The sequence below is a fragment of the Rhinolophus sinicus genome, linkage group LG17, assembly GCF_036562045.2.
Source record: "Rhinolophus sinicus isolate RSC01 linkage group LG17, ASM3656204v1, whole genome shotgun sequence".
Taxonomy (NCBI): Eukaryota; Metazoa; Chordata; class Mammalia; order Chiroptera; family Rhinolophidae; genus Rhinolophus; species Rhinolophus sinicus.
Genome location: NC_133766.1, coordinates 18,288,562 through 18,311,565, shown reverse-complemented (window position 1 = coordinate 18,311,565; position 23,004 = coordinate 18,288,562). Strand labels below are relative to the sequence as shown.

Sequence of the window (23,004 nt, the reverse complement as noted above, 5' to 3'; positions counted from 1 at the left end):
ACCCACAGAAGTGTGAGAAACAATAATGCATTTCTTAAGCTACTAATCAGAGGGGTGGTTTCTACACAGAAATAGATAACCAGAACACACATGATCATACAGCTCGAGGCTGAGAGGCCCGTGAGAAATTACTTCATAAGTTACCTAATATTCCAGTAGAACATGTCATAGTCCCAGCTCTGAGCTGGCACCCCACTTTCTTCCCTGAAAGAATGAGACAAGAAAGAGCAAGGGGAGGCTCTAAAGGGCAGATTTCCTGTGCGAGCATTTTGAGTATCAATGAGAAATGCAGAATTTACAAAATTTGCCGTCTCCTATTGGGATGTACTGGGACATAATTAAGCCAGAACAATTGCGAGCAGAAGTGCATTGGCAATCTTGCCTGATTCTTAAAATTACTTCATTTAAACAAGATCTATCCTCTGAGCATTACACTTCTCAAATGAATTTGGGAGTTATTTTTCTAATTACAAAAGAACACAGAAAGTAAAATAATAGCTTCTCGTGTGTATTTAGCATATGAATTTATCTGTAAAAATTCAGTTTACAAACAACTGTTCAGGGGCATGTGTACGGCTTACACTAAAGTACAAGTAGACCGTGGTTGAAACAATCACGAACTATGTAAGTGCATCTTTAGAAATGACAACATGCCCATTGCAAAAAGTTTTCCAATTAAAGATTTTGACAGAAACAATAAATGGAGGGTAGTTCCTACCCCAAAAAGTATTTCACACTAGGATAATCATGATTAATCTGTAGGGTCTAGAAAATCTCAGTGTTGTCATAACTTGGATCTGATTTCCAACCCGAATTGGAAATCATGCAATCTTTCTTTTCCTGTCAAGGCAGCATTTTGGATATAAATTATGTTAGTGAGATTTAAGAATGTGGTGTCAAGGGACCTGTCAGATTCCAAACAAACCGGAGACTGTTCTGGTAAGTGAGAAATGTATTTATGACACATATAACTCGGGAACACTGTCAAAGGGAAGGATAGAGAGCATTTGGCGGCTGCTAGTAAGGTACACACATCACTGGAAATGACTTCCCAGGTCAGCTTGCGAACCAGAGGCAAGGACAAGCCCTACACCCACACTCATCTCTTGTTCCCAAGTGTGAAATAATCATTCACTGAAGAACAAAAGGTACCTCAGTACATGCAGCAATCAAACTACTTGAGGCAATTGGCTTATTGATTTATTTATTACACCAAGGCACTGGGTGCAGACTGTTAAAACCTAACGTTCCAAGTTTCTAAAATACATTCTAAGCGGACGTTCTGAGACAAGGAAAGGAGTAAAGTAAAAGTAAAGTAAAAACAAAAAAGAGAGAAGTAAGGAAAGGCAGTCTAATCAAAACCCTTAGCAAGCATCCCTGGGATAATTATCCCTCCCCCCGCCCCTTCCCAATGACGTGTAGCTGTACCTCCACTTCCGCAGCGGCCATAAACAACCTTATGGGCTACGAATGTGGGACTGAAGAGAAAACATAGGTGGGAGGTGGGTCACAGGGCTGAGGTGGTACAGGGAGAGGGAGGGGAGATGTCTGCAAGGGGCACAGAAAGGAGAACACCAAGACCCGGTACATAGATAATCTGATTCAACCAAGGGCCGAGGCTGAACGTGGAGGAAGGTGGGAATGGAGGGTTGGGAGGGTTTAAGGAGGGTCAAGCAGCCTAGTGGAACGTTAAAGAGTTGCAGAGCAGAAATTCTGCTCTGAAACTGGCCCCAGGAGTAATGAAACTGACAGCCAAATTTGGAACTCCCCAGAAAAGGCCCTGTGTATTCAAAGACAGGCTCTGAGTGAGCTTGGCAGGCCAGAGGGCAAAGGGCAAAAGTAAAACATCCAGCTGCTTCTCCTCATTATTCCCTATTATGTGCTCTTATGAGGACCACTCACAGGGGTGGTCTGTACTGAGCAAAACGCCACTCTGCAGTTAAAATCATTACCTGCTGCTCAAGTCGGCAACCATTTCTAGACCCAAACCCATTAGAAAGAACCCATTCAGTCATCCCTGCAGCTTTTGGCACTCGCTGTTCTGGGGGCTGAGGTACAGCAGTGGAATGACAGACGCAATGTAGTGAGAGAGAGAGACTCAGGGGCACATAACACGAGGGGATCTAAGGTAGGGGTGAGTGCAGGAGGGGTATCCAGCTCAGTGCAAGGAGGAGCGAGAGGCTTTCAGGAAGGTGTGCTCTCTGCGCTGAGACCTGAAGAGTGAGTTCGTTAACCAGCATAAAGATGTAGCGCACGGATGATTCCAGGGACGGAACTGCATGTGCCAAGGCCCAGAGGCACGGGATACGGCCCCTCAGCAGGACGAAAGCTTCTGCCTCTGGAAAACCCCGTAGAGTGGATTATCTGCTCTTTCACTGAGCTGTAGAAATGCGTGTTGCCGGGGTATTTGTAATCCTGTGGGGAAAGCGCCTGGTCTCCTCAGTCAGCTGCAAACTCCCCGATGCACCGTCCATATTCTGTACACAGCGCGTGCTATACCAGCTTGAGTCCCGGACTCAGTATCCTGTTGGGAGCTCCACTTGGCAGTGCTGAGAGAGGTGCCAGGATGTAGGGTGTGGGGACGGCCAGCCCCTCAGCCCACCTCAGTGCCTTTATTCCTCTTCTCTGGGCCATCGGGGCGTCCTTTGTCCTCAAGCCATTTCAGGGCTGGAGGGACCTTGTCACTCACTTCATCAGGATGGTGAAATGTGACTGCAGAGACCCTGGCATAGCTGAGAGAGACTCAGGAACAGCTGTTCTCTCTCCTGGCCACGGGAGTAATTTTGCTTATGAGACGTAGAACAGGGGTGGATGGATCATCCCAGGCAAGCCCTGAGCCGACCGTGTGCACACGCACAGAACCGGATGCTTTGGGAGGACAGTGATGTACATGGACAGCTTGTGTGTGCCAGGCATGTTCAATCTGGGCCCTTTCCTGGTTGTTAGAGACACGTCTAAGACACAAAGGAAAATTCACCGACATCTTCTCCTCTCTGGTACCACCCCAGCTCATGTTCCAAGTATGTTATCATCCACTCTCTCAACACAAGCTTCAGGGCCAGATAAGATGGCTGCAAGTTCAGGTTCATCTTGCTGGGGCTTGAGCTGGCCTCTGCCAGTTTCTCTCCCTCACTCTCTGCCCTCCAGTCACACTGGGGTTCTTAGAGTCCTGCCAAGACCAGCTCCTCTCTCACCTCAGGGCCTTCCCAGCATTGGCTCTCACACTCTACCCAGCTCCTTGGTCTGAATAACTGCTGCTTCTGCTTTGAAAGACACCCAAACATCCCTGATCCCTTGACCAGGGCAGTTCCCCATCACATATGCCCTCTGCTCTCTGTAAATACTCATCATGCCTGTAATTGCTGCCTTCCCAGCAGTGTCTCTGGCACACAGCAAGCACTCGATGATTGTTGAATGGATAAATAAACCCACAGCACTGGGCATCTCACTAGAACTCTCCCAGTCTCAATTCACTCAGCTATTGTAAGGTTGACATGAAATGACGTGAACAAAGCACTAAGCACTGTGCTTGAAACACAGTGGTGCTCATTAAACAGTAGCCACAATAAAAGCAGGATTCTTTTAACAGCTCTGTGAAGCAGATTCCACAGGAATCATCAGCCCTGCTTGAAAGAGAGGAACATGAGCTCCAGAGAGATGAAATGACGGCCCGTGACCTCACAGGATTTCCACAGACCGCCATGTGGCCCCCGTGCTGGGAGAGGCTCTGCATTGCTCCCACTGGGCTGTCCTCTGCATCCCCTCCTTTGAGAAGCCTTCCTCTTCGGTCAACATTTAGGAAGATGCAAGGTGATGAGAAAAAAGATCAATTGGAGATAGCTTTGACCTTAGGGAACTATGGCCTAGGAATCCAGCTGTTCTCTAAAACCAGTTCTTTCTTCTAATGGTCCTAGAACCCATGAGTTTTAGCTCAGCACAAAAAGAACTAGCATAAGACTGCAGTGCAGCTACGTGTGGCTCTTTGTCCACATGCTGGTTAAGGGGAGGGGTGCAGAAGGGATGTGGGCAGCTTCTGGGGCACGCTCTGTCCTGCCCCTCTCCTCACCTCCCCCTACCTAGAACAAGGATGTGTGTTCTCTTGGGCCAGGAGGCCAAGGTGACAACCTAGTTAGGATGAAGCAAGAGGCTAGACGGAGGCTGGGTGCCCATCCCAGCTCTCATACCTGGACTGTTACGTGAGAGAAAAACATGCTTCTGTCTTATCTAATAAGCTTTTGTCTTTTCTGTCTTGCTTAAACTTTTTTTTTTTAAATAATTGTTACTGGGTTTTGGTGGAAGCAATTGAATCCACAGCCTAGCCAATTCAGGAGTCCACGGTTGAGTGGGGCAGGGCAATGTCTTGAGCTGTAAGGGGCAGGCGGATACACACCTGCCTTTTTCACCTGTTCCAGGAAAAAGTACTGGCTTCCATGCATCTGACAGACTGAGTAGTGACTTGATGAAGGAGGCAATGGAAGCATATTCAGAGCAAAAGCTCCAGAGACCTGAGCTAAACAGCTCGGCAATACCCACCGACTCCCCAGCCCAGCCCTGGCTGTGGACCAGGGAGCCAGGATCTGCTGAGAACTCACCATGTGCCAGGCCAAACACTGGCCAGGGACCCTGCTCCAGGTCCACACTATGTGCCTCATCCCAGAGGTGCTGAAGTCCCCGCCTTCAAGCTGGTCGTGGAATAGGTAACTCCCTCACATGCACTGATGGCTGTTTCCCTTGGATTTGCAGAGATCGTGGGGAAGCGAGGGGAAGCAAAGTTTGGACACCTTGTAATTTTTGCCTTTTCTTATATGTAGTGAAGCTACAAAGCCCTTCTTCTTGTTCTCACGGAGTAAATAAATAAACAAACAAACAAATGCTTCTGGCATCGGCAACCTCTGCTTCATCTGCTACAGTTTCAGGAAGTCAGCACGTACATCAAAGACAGACAGATGTAATGGAAATCTCATCAATTTGCCTTCCCGTCCAAGCGGTGAAAATATACTAGGAATGAAGGCTTAGCTTTAAGTGCCAGGTCTTATCTGATTGTGTTGTAGTGTCGGGTGTTGAGTCAACATGTTTTATTGAATTGCTTCTGCCAACAAAGAAATAGGGGACTAAAGATGCTGAGGCCTTGGCTCCAGGAACAGGCACGCGTTTTACCACACATCTCTGAGGGGTGGCTCCTGCTAGAAAGGCCTGCTGTCATTTTAGTTTTCACAGGAGAGTTCAGAGATGTTTAAGAAACATTTGCCTTCTTTTGAGGTTGGTACAAAGGGGAGTAATGGTCATGCTTGTCTGCAAACCATCTGTGGATTAGAGATGGGACGCTGCATGGCTCAGCCACATATCTGGGCATCAAAAGCCACACAGGAACCTGTGACATCATACATGAGGGCTGATGTGAACTGTGTCTGACTCTCTCCCAGGCAGCTATTGGACTGAGAGTTCCCAAAGGTAGGGTTCCATCTCACCATCTTTGCACACCATTTAATCCAGTTCAATAAGTTGGCCTCACCTATAATGGATCAGGCAGTGTTCCTGTGATTAAAGGGGGTATACCAGAAGGATATTACATTGTCTCTACATCCAGGGGCTTACACCATCAGGAGACAAAACGTACACATGTGTAATAGTGCAGCAAAAAACCAATAATGGAATACCAAGATCGGGGAGGTTGGGCTGGGCCGGACTACGGAGATGTCATAAAGAAAACGACAATGGCGCTGGCCTTCTGTGGTGAAGCAAGAGAATTTAGAGAATTTATGTGAAGAGATGGATAATTTTTCCAAGCAGCAGAGGGAATAAGCTGGACGGCTGGGAATGGAGATAGCTGGTATGTGCTATGTTCCCCTTTCTTTCCTGGCTCCATTTCTTGGCAGTGTTATTTATACTGTCTCTACGCTCTTATTGCGAAGGGGGAACAAGTTACCCCTGCCCCTGATGTTTCCTTCCGGGAACGTGTCACACTCCAGTGGCATCACATTCGTGGCCTCTCTCTTCTTCTCCTCATCTGATTGATGAGTTTGGAAGGAGAACCTGCCTGTGTGTAGGCCAGCCCCTGCTCTCTCTCCTCAGGATGTGTCTGCCTGCAGGAAGCATGTTCTCTCTGTCCCTCCAGACCATGAGATCTACAGGGCAGACCCTCCCGGGGATAGGTTTGTGCTGGTCAGTCCCACCAGGGTGGGCCCAGTTCTGGGGACCAATACTGAGAAGACTGCATGGATACAGATACAAAGCACACTCTCCAATATTAGCTTTATCAGAAAAATAAAAGGCAATATTTTATCTTATTCTCTCTCTCTCTGCTTGGAACTGTGGGGGGATCTATGCAATTTGTTAAGCACCCCTCAATCCAACACCCACCTCTCTTCATTTCTCAAGCTATTCTGATCTTACTTCTGACCCCCGTGCTTCACTAACACTATTCCCACAATAGTCAATAACCACTTTTCCTGGTAAATCTAAAACACATGTTTTAGCGCTTTGATTCTAACATACACTTAAGTTGTTTAGCATTTTTTTAATCTCCGGAAGAATGTGTCTTACAATCAACGATAAGTCACAGTTTACTTGGCAGCATTGTTTCTTAGTGGGTCATTAAACATGAGCGTGTCTCACAATCTAAGGCATCCTCGAGTCAGTGAAATACGGTTCCGTAACGTTTGAAGATGCCCATCTCCCCTCTCCTTATCTTCTGTGATAGCCCTCTCTGCTGGTCGCTCCCCTGCTGCTGGCCGTCCATCTCAGGCTCCCATACGTGTCCCGTATAAACTGGTCTTCCTCAAGGCTCCGCTCTACACCGTGTTGCTCCATGCCCTCCCCTTTCTCCGTGGGTTTTCCCGGCCTCTCCCCTGGCTTCAGTTGCCACCTGGATCCCAGTGATCCTCAGGTGTATGCCTCCAGCCTAGGCCTCTCTGCTGAGACCAGAACCTCCCATGGGCACTTTCACTTAGCTCAAACCCACAGATCCAAAATGCATCCCGTTCTCCTCCCAGGTAAACCTGTCCATCCTCCAGTGTCCCCCCAAATCACTGAAAGTGGTCCGAGTCATTCCAGACTCCTCCTTCGTGCTTGTCCCCATAGCCAATAAGTGACCGAGCTCTGATAACTATCAACTATCTCTTGAGTCTGTCTACTTTCCTCCATTTCCACCGCCATTAAGTAAGGTCAGGTTACTCTCATCTCTTAGCATCCTTCTCACTGGTCTCCCTGCCTGCTATCCATTCTCTTCGGAGCAGCCTGGACGGTCTTTCTAAACACAAATGCAATTCTGTCACTCTTCTGCTTTCACGTCTTTGTAGATGCTGCCCCACTGCCTGGAACACTCTCTCTTTAATCCCCTAGCCCAACCCCCACCACTACTACAGCACCTGGTGGAATTCAGGTCCACGTGGAGGCCTCAGCCCAGACACCACCTGTGTCAGGATGCCTTCCTTGATTTCTCCTGGCGGGGCTGGGTTAGACACCTCTTTTATAAGCTCCCACAGTATCCTGTTCTGACCCCTATTATAACTCTTGGCACTGTGTTATAAAACTGCATATTTACTTGTCTAGCTCCCTGATGAGACTGTTAGCTCTATACCAGGTGTGTCTGTTTGGTTCACTGTTATATCTCCAATACCTAGCACTACACCTGGTATACTTATGGAATGAACAAATCAACACAGCAGTGAAAAGATGGGTCTGAGTGGACAACGTAAAGTGGGCCAGGATGTGAAAGACTTAGCATGCCTTAGTATGGATGACTTTAAGGAGAGAATTGGTCCTCAGTCTGAGTTTAAGAACCTGAGCAGCCACATTGTCAGCCTGACTCAAGAAGGAATTTGCCGGCCTGCTCAGAAACACTCCTGTATAAATTCACTCTGACCCAGACTGATGCTAAGCTAAAAATTTACAGACAAATTTTAAAAAGAAGAAATAAAGATAATGAGTTTCAGAAATTACCCTACGATACTAAAGTTCTCCTTAAAGAAATTACAATGTCACCCAAATATGGGTCACCAGCCTTCCTTGCGGAGACTATACTCAGCATTAGCAAACAATGCTGGCATCTCTATCTGAATGGGGCCCACCCATAAATGGTTAAATTAAAGCAATGCTTTGGAAACAGGGCAAGTCTCCTTCGGTTCTTCACAACTGCAATTCGATAAAATTAAATTAGCTGAATGTCGCCCCAATAAATTATACAGACTACAAATTTTCCACTGAAAGTAGGTAATCATTTTCCAGGATCGCTATAGATAATTGAACATTGACTTGATTTTTCCCTTCCTGTTTATAAAAGAATATATGGGCACTGTAGAAAATAACTGAAATATATGGAAACATAAGGCCACCATCCAGAAAACTTTGGTTAACATTATATGCACTTTCCGTCTTCCTTCTACTCATAGATGTATTTTTATGTAGTTGAGGTTACTGTATATATAGTTATATATTCTGCTTTTTATCCCTCTTAATATTATATTTGAAACATTTTGCATGCTAATAAAACTTCTTATATCGTGATTTACCATAATTTTTTATTTAACCAATCCCCTCTGTCTGGGCACTAAAGTTATGAGAATTTCCTTTAGAAAGATCTATTACCTCTAACCAGTGTTTCAGGGACTACAAACCAATTTTTAAAATTGCTTAAGCAAAAACAAAATTAGAAAAGAGAACCTGGTCCCAACCCCCACCCTCTCTCCATCAGGTAATATATGCATTGCCTGATACAAAAGTTTTTGCATTTCTGAAGTTCTAGATTATTCATACTATACCTCCTCACTTGGAGTGTGGATTTAATAAAAATTGCTTTGCTTGATGGAACAGCTATATGAATATTAATGTTTGGTTGGAATATTAGAGAGACACTTAAACATAGCTTCCTCCTCTTGTGCTGAGCATGAAATTACCTTATGATTCAAATTTTATTATATGGTGCACAGTGGTATTGTTCTCTGGGGTTCCTCAGCTAATCCCCTGGGCATGTGGAGCCATGCCCCATAGAAGATGGCAGCGCGGGAAGTGGGGGATGGGCCCTTCCAGCTCACAAGAATCTTGGGAAGCCTCTCTGTAAAGGACTGAGTTTCTCCACCTCTAACATAATGAGTGTTTATATGAAGCTGCTGCTGCTTTTTAAACCTTTGTTAGCTAGCCATTCTGTTTGTATTGCCTAGTCGTTCTCTTATCCAAGAACTATTTGAGGGAGGGGTTGGGTAGTACCTACTAAAATAAATGTCATTTTTTTTCTGACTGGATCAGTAAATAACGAGAAATGCTGACAGGACTTTTTTGAGGAAAAAAAAAAAGTTATTCTCTCAAATTGTATCCCACTAACTAAAAAGGTATGTCAAACTTGGAACGATGCTGACTTCCTCAGGATCTACTTTAAAATTAAAAACTAAATTTACTGATTTTGAAAGTAGCATATGCTCTTTTAAAGACTTGAAAGACAGACAAATACTAAAAGCTGAAAATAAAAATCTCCTACAGGCTCACAAAGCAAAGACGTCCACTGTGACATGTTGGTAGACAAGTTTGTGGGCTTTCATCTACAAACGTTTCTCCCCACATATCTGAGATCCTGTTGCATTTTAAAATTGTATTTTACTTACTTTACTTATTAAGAGTTTCTAATTTCACTTAAAATTCCTTGTGAGCACTCTGAATACTTATACTCCCATTTCTTCTGAAATGTTCTAAAATACTTGGTCATTTAGAAAAATACTCATATGCTCTCTTTGCACCTGTCTTTTTCCCCCCTATTCTTTCCTCTGAATCCTAACTCTCTGTCTTAAGCCCTGGCTTTGTTTCCCAGTTCCAGACCCACTTTTCTGAGTAGTTGTTGAACACTCCATCTGGCTACTCCATCGGCCATTAAATGCAACAGGTCAAAGCCAAGTCCATCCCCTGTTTTTCTCACTGTCTCTTCCTTCTGATGGCCTTCTTGTTAACGATGACTCCATCTTTCTACTTCCTTGAATGTCAGAATCATCTCTCTTACCTCCCTCTATCTGCTGCCCACAGTCTATGATTCACCATCTTTCAGACTCTCCTTCCAGAATATCTCGTCCTCCTGTCCCTCCCATCTAAGGTTGCCAGATTTAGCAAATAAACATTCAGGACACCCAGTTAAATGTGAACTTCAGTTAAATGGATAATTTTGTTTTTAGCATAAGTATCTCACATTCAATGTTTGGAAATATTTAAGCTAAAAATTACTCGTTCTTTATATGAAATCCAAATTTCACTGAATGTCCTATATTGTATTTGGCAATCCTACTTGTCTCTTAGTTTCCACTGCCCATACCTTAACCTCTCATTGCTGCTAGAAGCCATAGTCACCTAATGGCTTCCCGGTCTCTGTCTAATTCAGTAATCTTTACAAATCACAGCTCTGACGGTGTCATACTTTACGCACCACTTTTGGTGGCTCCCCACTGTCTCATTCCTCCTACTGACATTTAGAAACGTCCACCCACTAACCTGGCTGCCTCTCCCCCATGCCCCACTGCTGCCACCAGGGCTATCAGCTCCAGCTCCAGGCTGCTCTTGTGGTTACAAAACAGACCCCACACTTTCCTTCACCAGGCCCCAGCTCCCCACATCCTTTCTATCTAGAATGTCCTACCTCATTTGTCCAAAGCCTGACTCTAGCTTCACAGAGCCAACACCCTCGGTGAGGCCCTCCTCCCCTTATATACAGAACGCTAGATGTCTATCCTACCATTTGGGCAGGTCAGAAATAGTTGAAAATTGGCAATTTCATATGGTTTAGGCTAATACAATAACAGACCCCCTACCTGGTGCTTCCCTACCTTACTACCTTTCACAGGGTCATCATTTCACCTTTTTCCAGAAAAAACAAACAAAATCATAAGTGACTATCTAAAGCAATGTTTCTCAAGGTATAGTCCTCTAACCAGGGCTTGTGAACACTACAAATCCCAAGGCTCCACCCTAGAGCTGCAGAAGCAGAATCTACAAAGAAGGGGACTAGGAATTTGCCCTGTGAACAAGCTTTCCAGCTGAGTCTTCGGCTCACTAAAGTTGAGAACCATTGGCCCACGTGAAAAGTCTTCTCAGTGTATTCTATGCACACTGGTCTACATGCCGACACACATTCCTACCTCTAATGACTCTAGACGCTCATGCTGCTCTTCCCACTTTAAGACCCAGCCTATCAAACACTCCTGTTGGTCCTTCCAAGCCCAGTCAACCTCTACCTCCTCCATGATCATTTCCCTGTTCCTTCCAGGAGGTTTATAGAAAGTGGTACCATGTTACTTATGTTCAGCAATCATGCATTTGTCTCCCCAAATGAGATAGGACATTCATCCAAGACAGGACTTTCTCTAGCACCCCTCCCCTGCACCGACCCACCAAAGGGGCTAACACATGTTATGCTGTGGTAGTTGCTAAATAAATAGATGCTACATTAATATCCGACCAAGGTCAATAGACCCAAAGAAACTATCTGAGGAAAGATGAGTGTGTCTTCTAAATTAAGAATGTGAGAAGGGGGTGTTGATTAAAAAAAAAGCTTGATCTGCAAATACGTATTTACAACTTCCCACGTCCATTTAAGGGGAATGTAAATCGTAGTTCAGTAGTGACAGGACTGCAAATAGAAAGTTAACTCAGGACGACCTGATGAGCCAGGGCCTGCCCATCAGCCTTCCCCATGGTTGTCCCACTTCCTTGGGCTCTGGCACAGCCACAAGTCAAAAAGATTTTCCTCTACATGGAAGCCATGCTTAGATCTGTTCTGAAAAGATACTGCAAACTCAACAAAATAAAGTCATCATCTTTTATCCTCCTCATCCTCTTCTTCCTCCTCCGGCTCTAGTGCCTACTCGTCCCTGCAGGAAACTGTCCCCTCTCCTCACCTCCCACTTCCTGGAGGTTCTTCCTCCCTTGGCATCTCTGGAGTCCAGCTCTTCTTCCCCATCTCCCTCTCACCACCTTACATAGACCCCCTTCATTTGTCAGCTGAGCCTCTAGCTAGCCTCCAAGCCTCTGTATTTGTGGAACCCAGATCTCCATGTCCCTCTCCTGTTTAAAACTCTCCCTGGACCCCTCAACCCCCAAAGATGAAACTCCAGACCCTTATTCTGGACCAGAGGGCCCTTCACAGCACAGTCTCTGCCTGCCTTTCAATTCAATTCCACTCAATTCAATTTAGCAAGCAGCCCCTGGTGCCATCCACGTGCTGGGCCAAGCTGGAGATATGAAATCAAAGGATCTCAGTTCACAGGAGAGACAGATGAGTAAACATGCAACTGATCCAGCGTGATAGGTTTAGGAGAACCACAGGAGGCCTTGGGGACTGAACCAGTTAGTGGTAACTCCTGCAGGGAGTCAGTACAGAACCAGGGTCACAGCTAAATCTCCAAGTCCAAGTCCAGGTCTTTTCCACTATTTGATGCAGTCTGGCCAAAAAGACTTCAGTCTTGCCCGGCAGAATGAAACAAACAGATCGAAAGTAAAGGCACAAGATGATCCAAGATTAAAACACAAATTAAGTATTAAAATGGAAAACCCATAAAAGTTACTACAGAGACACAAAATCACAGTGAAACAAGATCATTTAAACACTACATTTATAAGACGGAAACACAGGGAGATGGACCACACTCGAGCACAGCCCCGATGAAAGTCTATGACATCTACTTTGGTCAAGTAACACAGAACCGAGATAACAGCTTACTTGCAGATGCTAATAGTACCACTCGGGCAGGGGCAAAATTGGTACCTGCGCCTTTTTATTCTGATATCTATGAAAAATTAGAAGAAATTACTTTTTAAAATACAATAAAAAATGCACATGCTGAAGGCTTAAATTTGTTTCAAACAGCCAAGAAACTAAATTTGAGAAGACATTAAGTGATTTCTAAGAGAATTCCAGAAGGAGATTGGGAGGGTATCATCTCAAAAATAAGGCAGAGAACATCAGAAGAAAAAGAGATCATTAGAGATAGTGCAGATATTCTGTTCTCAGGGAACAGCATGGCTTTCAATACAAGAGAGATATTGTCTATGTTTGTGGGACTATGTTTTCATGTTTTAAAGGATTTTTATTAAAATATAGCTAACATACAATATTATATTAGTTTCAGGTGTACACCATAGTTATTCAGCATTTATATACCTAAAGAAGTGATCACCATGATAAGTCCAGCAACCATCTGACACCATATCACACTATCACAATATTATTGACTGTATTCCCTATGCTGTACATTACATCCCCATGACTTATTTGTTTTATACCTAGAAATGTGGACTTCTTATTTCCCTTCACCTTTCTTCCCCCACTTTTTTGATTCTTCAATTGCAGGTGACATTCAGTATTATTTTATATTAGTTTCAGGTGTCCAGCATAGCAGTTAGACATTTATATAAATTACGAAGTGATTCCCATGACTAGTCTAGTACTCAGCCGGCACTATACATACTGATTACCATAGTATTGATTATATTCCCTATGTTTTACTTTACCTCCCTATGACTATTTTCTAACTACTAATTTGTACTTCTTAATCCCTTCACCTTTTTAACCCCCCTCCCCCAAACCCCTCCTATTTAGCAACCATTAGATCTATGAGTCTGATCTATGAGTCTGTTTCTGTTTTGTTTGTTCGTTTATTTTGTTCTTTAGATTCCACATATAAGTGAGATCACATGGTATTTGTCTTTCTCTGTCTGACTTATTACACTGAGCATAATACCTTCCAGGTCCATCCATGTTGTTGCAAATGATAAGATTTCATTATTTTTTTATGGCCAAGTAATACTCCATTGTATACATGTACCACATCTTCTTTATCTAATCATCTATTGACGGGCACTTGGGTTGCTTCCATATCTTGGCCATTGTAAATAGTGCTGCAATGAACATACAGGTTAGTGTTTTGGATTTCTTCAGACAAATACCCAGAAGTGGAACTGCTGGATCATAAGGTAGTTCTATTTTTATTTTTTTTGAGGAACCTCCATACTGTTTTCTATAGTGGCTGCATCAATTTGCAATCTGTGGGACCATATTTTTAAACTGCTGGCCACGATCAGGTCGAGAAAGCAATTTAGTACGCCATGACAGGCAATTTCTTTTTAAATGAAAGAGTAGAATCTAAACACCAGTTGAGTTGCATCCCATACAGCAAGAGTAAGTGCTGAGCTTCATGTATAACGATGGTGCATGTGTGTTTATTAGCTCACGATGTGATAAACATTTCATCTGGGGAGTTACAGTGAAGAAAGTTTGAAAAACACTCTTTTAGAATACTTTCATTCGAAGGAGTTCTTTTTTTTTTTTAACAGATACTAAACATACTCAGTTATGAATACTGACCCTTTTCCTCATTCTTGGAGTCTGTGCTAAAATTAAACAAAGAATGGGGGTGGAATATTAAAACTGGAAGGAGGAAACAAATGAGCAGAATGTAAATGAGTGGACTGATAAGACACTGGAGACAAAAATGGGTGAGATAAATGGGTCTGGGCTTTTTTCTAAAGCCTCCTGCTTCATGGTCACTAAAGAGGCCCTGGCCATTCTCTTTCCTCACGGGAGCACTGGACACAGTAGCTGCCCAATAACCATTTGTTCCATGACCCTCTAGAGGCCACTGTATTCTTTCTATGGTAGCACTTATCAAGCAGTGTGATTGTCGCCTTTTTAATAATGTTGGTCCCCTCCACTTGTAGAAGCTTCTTGAAGGCTGGGCTAATGTTTGGTCCACAGCTGCATCCTCACCTCTATGACAGGGCCTGGCAAGCATTCAATAAATTTTGGCTGGATTGAACTGAAGAGCATCAAAGGGCAATAAAAATCTAGTTCTCATATCCATTTGACGTTTGAACCCCCTTTGTAAGAACAAATTGATTTCAGTTCATTGAGCAAAGAATATGCTAATTAGAGAAAAACAGCTCTGAACTTAAGTTTCCGGAGAGTAGATAGTAGCTTGGAATGTCTTATGCGTCTTGGCTCAGAGGTCAGATTGACGCAAAGAACTTGCATCATCCTTTTATAGAGTAAGAGCCTCTTGGAATGTCCTAGCGACACAGGATCCTAGCGACACAGAGAAGAGGCCTTTGCTAGTCTCGACAGCTTGAGGGCAACAGCCACTTTGAACCCCTGCTGATGAGCTCTTTCAGAGGTGCATCCACATTGCTAACTGGAGCAGGCAGGAGGCTTAGGAGGGCCTGAGGCAGAGGGCTGGATTTGGAGAAGCAGTCAACTGACCAAGTAAATCAACAGTGAATCACCGCAGTGCTTTCCCACAAGAAGACCAGGCTGACGGGACATGGGACAGGACTGGGACGTAGTCATTTGCCTTCCTTGCTCCTCTGTCATGCCGCCATGCCTAGGTGTCCAAACCAGATCAAATAGTGCAGCTGTTTAGGGTGGGTCGATAAGGATGGCCTGAGCATGAGTATACAAGGAGGACAGTGCCAGTCGCTAGGCTAGATTCCTTGGAAAGGCACACGGTGAGTTATCAGTGGGGAGCTGGGTGACAGATGCCCTACACCAAAGCATCAAATCAAACTCAAATTCAAATGCAAACGAGAGCCCACTAGTCACTGTTACTCTTCTTCTCAGCCAGGCAAACACCCCAATCGCTATTAACAATGGAAAGTCCTCTTTATCAAGGTCACTGATCAAAGGCAGGGATAAAGGTCATTTCCCTGCAGCTATATTACAGCAATGGCTGTACCCTTCCTGTATTCTGCTCCTTACACACACTCAAACCTCACATCTCTGTGGCTGAGGAAGGCAAGGAGCAGAATAACCCTGTGTGCAGAGTTCAGTGCATACCAGGAATCCAGAAGGCATATTTCAGCAAACAGTTTCCATCCCCGCCCCCACCCAGTCTCCTGACCATCTGCCCGCACATACTGAAGGAATTTAAAGCATCCTTGGGTTAACCTGAGCAGAATGCAATCAAGAGGGCAAGTTGGTTTGGGGCCAGGGGAGGAAGAGGAGGTCTACATATGCACTCCAGAGTCAAGTAGGAACAAAGCTTGGTTGTTGTTTTTTTGTTTTTTTTCTGTTTCTTTTCTTTTCTTTTTTTTTTTTTAATGCTATCTATGTCTGGATACGTAGTTTGAACCTCAATTCTAATTCCAGTGTAACTTAATTTCTCTTTGCCTCAGTTTCCAAAGAAATCATATGTAAAAGATAAAAGTATAGTCTACAGTGTCTGGCAGTACCTGGCAACTTAACGGGCCACCAAACGACATAAATCCCATTAGGCAAATTTGCTATATTTGCTATATCGCCAAATGGATAGAAGCAGAAGCTCTGGATCTGAGTCCAGGACGCCAGGTCCATGGACTTCGTCAACTGTGATGTCCTGGGGAAGTTGCCCAACCTGGCTGAGCTGTCATTGTCCCACCTAAAAAGTAGGGACAATACAACCCCTGCATAGGGTTCCTGTAAGGAGTCACTGGGAATCTGTATGCAAACTGCCTGGTACAGAATAGAGGACCATAAATGATGGCTGTCATTATGATGGCTTGCCCCCCCAACGAGGTAGACATACCCCCAACAAAGAGCTGGTCTGTAGCTACCTCAGGCAATCAGATGACTCTCTCAAAGGCCACAGATCCTCAACACGTAAAATACCAACAGGTACCCCAAGTCCCTGCTGCTCCTCCCACGTTCCCTCTTACGGTACGGCAGACCAGCTTCCCTGTTACCCAAGCGAGAAATCCGGCAGTCCTCATTGACTCTTCCCTTTCCCCCACCAGTAAATCCTTCATCAGGTTCTGTTGATTCTATGTTTTAAATATGGCCGCTCCATCTGCTTCTCTCCATCTGCTCCCCACAACCGTAGTGCAGGGCACCATGAACTCGCCCCTAGATAACACACCTCCAGCTTCCTCTGCCTGCCCCAGCCTTCCCCCTTCAATCCACTACCCTTCAAGCTGCAACGACTGTCATCTTTCTAAAGTACAAATCTGATCATGCCTCACCCTGCTTTAAACACTTCGCTGGCTCCCCAAAACACAATGCAAGCCCCTTACCCTGGCTCTCAGAGCCTGCCATGAGCTGCTGGCGCGTGGCTCCCTGCCCAGCCGCATCTCTTACCATCTCCCTTCTGGTTCTGTGTGCTGCTGCCACACCGAAGCATTGCAGCTCTACAAGTGAATCACGCTCTCTCTAATGAGGGATTTCACACGTGCCTTCCCCTCTGCTTAGAATATGCCTTTGGCCCTTCTCTTCTCCATGCTAACTCATTCTCATTCTGTATGTTTCAGCTTAGGTGTCATTCCTTCCAGGAAGCCTTCCCGACACTTGAATACTAGGTTAGATGGAATGGTCCACTGCATGCACGTGTCTGCTTATCTGCTCATCTCTCCCAATAGACTGGAAGCCTCTTGAGGACAAAACCCATTTTTGTCACTGGAATACCCCAAGTGCCCCAAACAGCAACTGGCACAAAACGGGCACTCAGATATTTGTCTGTTGGATAGATGGATAGATGCTGACAATCGGGGTTGCCCTGTGGAGCAAACTCTGGTCGAAGGCGGCAGCGGTGTTGAGCTGCCCAGTAGCTAAGCCAACCTCAGGCATTGGAAGGTTTCCACCCAGTACAGGCAACACCTACCTAGGATGGCCACCACCTCGTCGTCCTGGATCACCTCCAGGGAGCCGGAGACCACAAAGCAGAGGCTGTCGACGCTTTCGCCTGCATGGTAGATGAGGTCCCCCGGGGCGCAGTGCACCGTCTGGAACTCCATGGCCAGTGCCCGCAGGCAGCCGTCGCTGGCCAGCCGGAACGCTGGGTGTTCCTTGAACACCTTGCGATTCAGATGCACGCAGATGTCAGCTCTCATGTCCTTGGGGCAGATCTGCAGGACCTGGACAGGCACGGGAAGAAACAGTGTGAAGGTCCTCCTCTCTGTGGCCTCCAGCCCACTGCCCCTCGACACCTGGGGGCAGAAGCAACCTCTACCAGGCTAGACTGCACTTGAGGCACTGGGGGACAAGACAGCCACAGCCCCTGTCCTCATGGAACTTACTTTCTTTGGGAGCCATTGATCACAACAATCTGTGCTAAGTGCTCAGAAGAGGGGCCCAAGAGTTGGGGGGCTGGGAGAACGTGGGACCCTCCAGTTGGCTGGGGAAGGCCTCTCTGAGGAGCGGACATTTAAGCTGACACCTGCATGTGTCAGAGGGAGCAAAGTGAAAGAACATTCTAGAAGAACAAACGCTGAGAGGGGATCCGAGCAATGACCAACGTGAATGAAGGGGAAGGGATAGGAAGTGAGGTTTTGGGAGAACGCCAAGCAGAATAGCGTGTAGAGACTTCTAGGTTATAAAAAGCATTTAATTAATTCTGAGTCTGATGGGGACACATTGGAGGATTTTGAGCAGGGGAGTGATGGATAGGACCTGACCTATATTTTAAGAGGATCATTGCAGCTAGAGGACCCTGACCATAACAAGAGTGGAGCCAAGGAATTGAGTTAGGTCATTTCTGTGGGAGACCAGGTGAGAAGTGACGGGACTTGGGCCGGGATGCTGGTAATAGAGTGAGAAGTGATCAAATTCAGAATATATTTTCAAGATAAAGCTGACACGATCTCCTGATGAACTGAATATGGGTGTGATTTAAAGAGAGATATAAGGTAATACTTATTGAGTACTTACTATGTGCCCGGCATTGCTGAGCACTTGAGGCATTCATTCATTTCACACTTCATTTCTGTATGCCAGGAACCATTCTAGGCTCCAAGGATGTAATGGTGAACAAAATAGACAAAAATTCCTGCCCTCGCGAAACTTACCATCTAGTGGGAGTGGATAAATGAGAGGCACAATAGTAATATTTAGTGGTAAGTGCTAAACAGAAGAATAAAGAAGGAAAAGAGAAAGAAAGTCAGGGAGGGTTGTGGTTTCACCTTTTTAAGTGTTACGTGTGCATTAGCTAACTTAATCCCCACGTAAACCATAGGATGTAAGTGCTATTATCGTACCATTTTACAGACGAGGAAAGCGAGGCACAGGGAATATAAATAACTTGCCCAAAGTAGCACAGCCAGGAAATGGCAGAGGTGAGATCTCAAACTAGGCAGTTGAACTCCAGAGCCCAGTTTACATATTTCCTATACTACATACTTCCTATATTACGCGGCTGCCCAAAACAAATGGGCTTGTAATTTGACTCTCAGCATCTAGGAACTCAGGCAACGTGGGAACTGTAAGAGGTCATGAGGGTCTCAACATTCGAAGAAATAAAAATTCCTCAGCCTTTTCTAGAGGGAGAAATATTTCCGTGGAATCAATTTTTCCAAGAAACCATTGCACTGCCCCTTATATAGCAAGCATTAAGTAACCCAATAGAACACCTTCAAGTGGACTTTTCCAGGGAAATTAGGAGTGTTCTTTTTTTCTTTTCTTTTTTTTTTTTAATTGGGGAATACTGGGGGACAGTGTGTTTCTCCAGGGCCCATCAGCTCCAAGTCATTTTTCTTCAATCTAGTTGTGGAGGGCACAGCTCAGCTCCAAGTCCAGTTGCTCTAACCAACTGAGCCATCTGGCTGCCCCTCTGGAAGCTCAGTGACAATTCGTTGTCTTTAATCTAGTTGTGGAGGGCGCAGCTCACTGGCCCATGTGGGAATCAAACCGGCAACCCTGTTGTTCAGAGCTCGCCCTCTAACCAACTGAGCCATCCGGCCACCCCAGGAGTGTTCTTAAGATAAGCCTTTCTCCCATCCTAGCCTGTGAACAAAGCTGGGGTACAAAATCAAATGTGTTTAGTGAAGACTTTTGGGGTTGCCATTTCCTTCTCCACCCCAGCTTCACTGCCTTAGCACAGGTCATTTGCCTCTGCATCTGGAGTTCCCCTCAGAATCTGGAAGTGTCTCAGCCTCTTCAAAACCCAGCTCAAACCTCACCTTGCCCTTGACAGCATTGCTTATATCCCACCCACTGTAGTGCCCCTGTGCTATGCATGGAGATGTGGTGGTGGAAAGAGGAGGGCAAGCAGTTGAAACCCCAGTTCCTTCCCCTCCAAATGACTCAATGAAATGACATCTACCAGTACACTCCCTGAGAACAGTGCCTGGCCTCAGTAAGGGACTCAATAATCGCCTGTCCTTCCGCTGTGTGCCTCTGCATTCTTGCTCTGAGGTTGCAGGATGCTGAGGTCAGCATGTTCTCCTGTCCGGGAGAGGGGATGGGGCACTGGCCAAGACAGAGGAAAATGCAGACTGCCAGTGCTTGGGCGGGGTGCTTGCTAAGTACTGCCCTCCTTAAAGCTCCTTAAAAAAAACAAGGCTCCTATAGAAATGCAGATTTGATGGATCCTCTTCTCTCCAAGCAGAACTCCAGGGAGTCGGGAATGCTCTCACATGTCTGGTCAACACTGGCCCAGTGGTTCCAAAATAAGATTTATTCTCCAGGTAAGTTCACCTTTAAATATCTGGCTTCTCCTGGGCTAGGCTTTGCTGGCAGAGGCTGCTAGTGAATGAGGCCTTGGCATGGAGACAATGTTTTATTCATGGGCATTGTTCCTGGAGCCACTAGGAAACACGTGTGAGGAGGGAACCTGGAGTGGAGACACTACACACTGTCACAGAAATCAGGCATCGCCATCCTTCTTCTGTGGGCTCCACACTGGCCGGGTCCCGAATTCCTCTCTCTGAGGGAGGGTGTCAGCTCAAGGCCCTGGCCTGGGCCACCTTCCTTTCTGCTTGGTTCTGAGGGGAAACCATTCTTTCTGCTCCATGAGGCCTCGAAGGCCATAGGGAGATGTCACCACAGAGGGTCCTGGAGCCTCCCCAGGCTGGCCAGGACAGCAGCATGGCTGAGAGAACAGGCCGTAGGGTCAGACAGATCTGGACTCAATTCCCGGCGTCCACACTCACTCATCGTGTGAACTTGAAGCAATACTTAGCTTCTTTCCCCAAGTTTTCGTTTCATTCTCCTGAGGATTCCACGCACTGTCCTCTGGAATGTCCTGGTACGATGCCTGGCACATGCAGTGCATGTGAACTCATTTCTAATGTTCTGACGGCAGCAGAGCGGCAGGTCAGCCTGAGGGAGGCTTCGAAGTCCAGAAGGTCATACCCCAAAGGGCCTTAGAGGTCGGCTTTAGTATTAAAAGTCATCTAGTTTCCATGAGTCACCTCAGAAGGACAGGTGACATGCTCGAGGTCACCAGCCAATTACTGACTGATAAAACCAGAGGAGCCCAGCACCACATGCTTCCACCTCACATACACACCCCCACACCCTGCTCCCCTCGTCATCACTGACCATTCTGATCCAGAATGGAGGGGAGGGGAAAACTATGGGACTCTTTCTCTCCCCAGCAGCTGCCTACCCTGCAGGGAAGAGAGGCACCCCAGACCAGGCTGGGCTGTGCAGTGAGTTGCCACAGTCTCCCTTCTTCCATCCAGATCAGGACCTGGGGCAAATCCCAAAGCCTCCAGGGACGAGAGAGCAGGGAGGGGGGAAAGGGCTCATGCTGACAGAGTTGTCTCCCACTGGCAGCCACCCCCAGCTCAGCCCTGCAGCAAGAGCAGGCAAAGCTTTTTTCCCACAACCAGCTTTACAAAGGCATCCTAGTCCCTGGGAAAAGGAGCCCCAGGGCTGAGAGATCAAAGTTCCTTTCTGCTTCATCAGCTGCCAGGCACCCACAGAACCTACGTCCTTGTTGGGGGAGCAGAACAGAAACAACAGTCACAGCTGGGGCAGGTGACTGGCCAAGCTGGGGACTGAGTCCTGCCCAACTGATGCCCTCCCTGCCTGAGAAATGAGGGCAACTCTGGACTCGCCCTTCTCTGTTTTAAATTTAAAAAAAAAAAAAAAAAAAAAAAGGAATAGTAGGAAAAGGACAAGCTTTGACGTCACACAAACTGGGTTCGAATTCTGACTTTGCCATTCTTAATTCTGTAACTAGAGGCAGTTAATAAAATGAATTGGGCCTCTGTGCCCTCATCCCTTCAGTAGAAATAACAGTGGTTCCCTCCCTCCCACGGTTGCTGTGGGTCTAAATGAAGCATGAATGCAGAGCCAGGAATGTGCAGACGTGCAGTCAGTCTGTGTGCGCAATGCACGTTCAAGGCACGGCAGCTGATTCCGTGGTGGTGGTGTTACGACGTTACTGTTATTGTGGCAGATCACAAGATTTCTACAAAACCAGGGTATTGCTCCCTTTAAGTTGGGATCAGTTCAATTTAGTTCAGTTTTTTCTTTTAAACTGTCGACTCTCCTGCAAAAATTCCATGATGAACAAAATACCAAAACTCTGAAAAAAAAGATGGGACCAGCAGCAGTGCTTTGTCGTCTTGAGCCGTCTTTGCCTGAGGCGAAGGGAAAATCAGTCATACTGATCACCTCACCCTGGGTGGCCCTGAGTCTTAGCATCACACAAGCTTGGGAAATTCTGCTCTGGACAGTTAGACTTCTAGCTCCTCTCCTCTCCAGGAGACACACTCTGCCTTCCTAATTTCTTCAATAATGGCTCTTAATTGCTAGTCTTTGAGCAAGGCTGATCTGGAAGCAATCAAAACCTCTAGAGGTAGGTCCTGGGAACCCAAAACTACTCAGGTGAATTGCGAGGCACAGCCAGGTTTGAGAAGCACGGCCCTCGGAGAGCCTCAGGTCCCCCCGGGGAAGCTGGCAGACGAGTGGTTTCCGTGAATTCGTTGCCCTCCTTACCTTCTCGGTGTCAATGCCTCTGGACATGGACCAGGTGGACACGATATAATCCATGACGCGCTCACTCAGTCCCTTCGGCACCTGGTAGAGTTTCAGGAAGTCCCGAACACTGTTGAGCATCTCATGGTACCTGTTGGTATTGGCGTACATCTGTTGGAAAATGGTCGTCACATTCCCGAAGATGGTGGCATAGAGAAGTGCTAGAGACAAGAGGAGGAGAAGAGACAACACATGAGTGGTCCCTGAACCAGGGCTCACTTTGTCCAGAGCAGGCCAATGGCCAGGGCTGCGCTCTCCATGACAGACTGTCCTGACCTTCTCAGGAGAACCTCACCCCAAGAGCCTCT

At 46.1% G+C, this 23,004-nt stretch overlaps 1 protein-coding gene across 3 annotated transcripts in view; it reads right to left on the bottom strand.

Annotated features, from left to right (window-relative positions):
• KCNH1 (potassium voltage-gated channel subfamily H member 1) overlaps window positions 1–23,004 on the bottom strand; it is a 333,308-nt gene that overhangs the window by 79,976 nt on the left and 230,328 nt on the right. For all 3 annotated transcript variants that reach the window (XM_074322079.1, XM_074322080.1, XM_074322081.1), the window contains 2 exons: window positions 22,658–22,857; window positions 17,595–17,847 (listed from right to left, as the gene is read on the bottom strand). In XM_074322079.1, coding sequence (XP_074178180.1) covers window positions 17,595–17,847; window positions 22,658–22,857 — 453 coding nt within the window. The remainder of the gene's footprint in view (window positions 1–17,594; window positions 17,848–22,657; window positions 22,858–23,004) is intronic.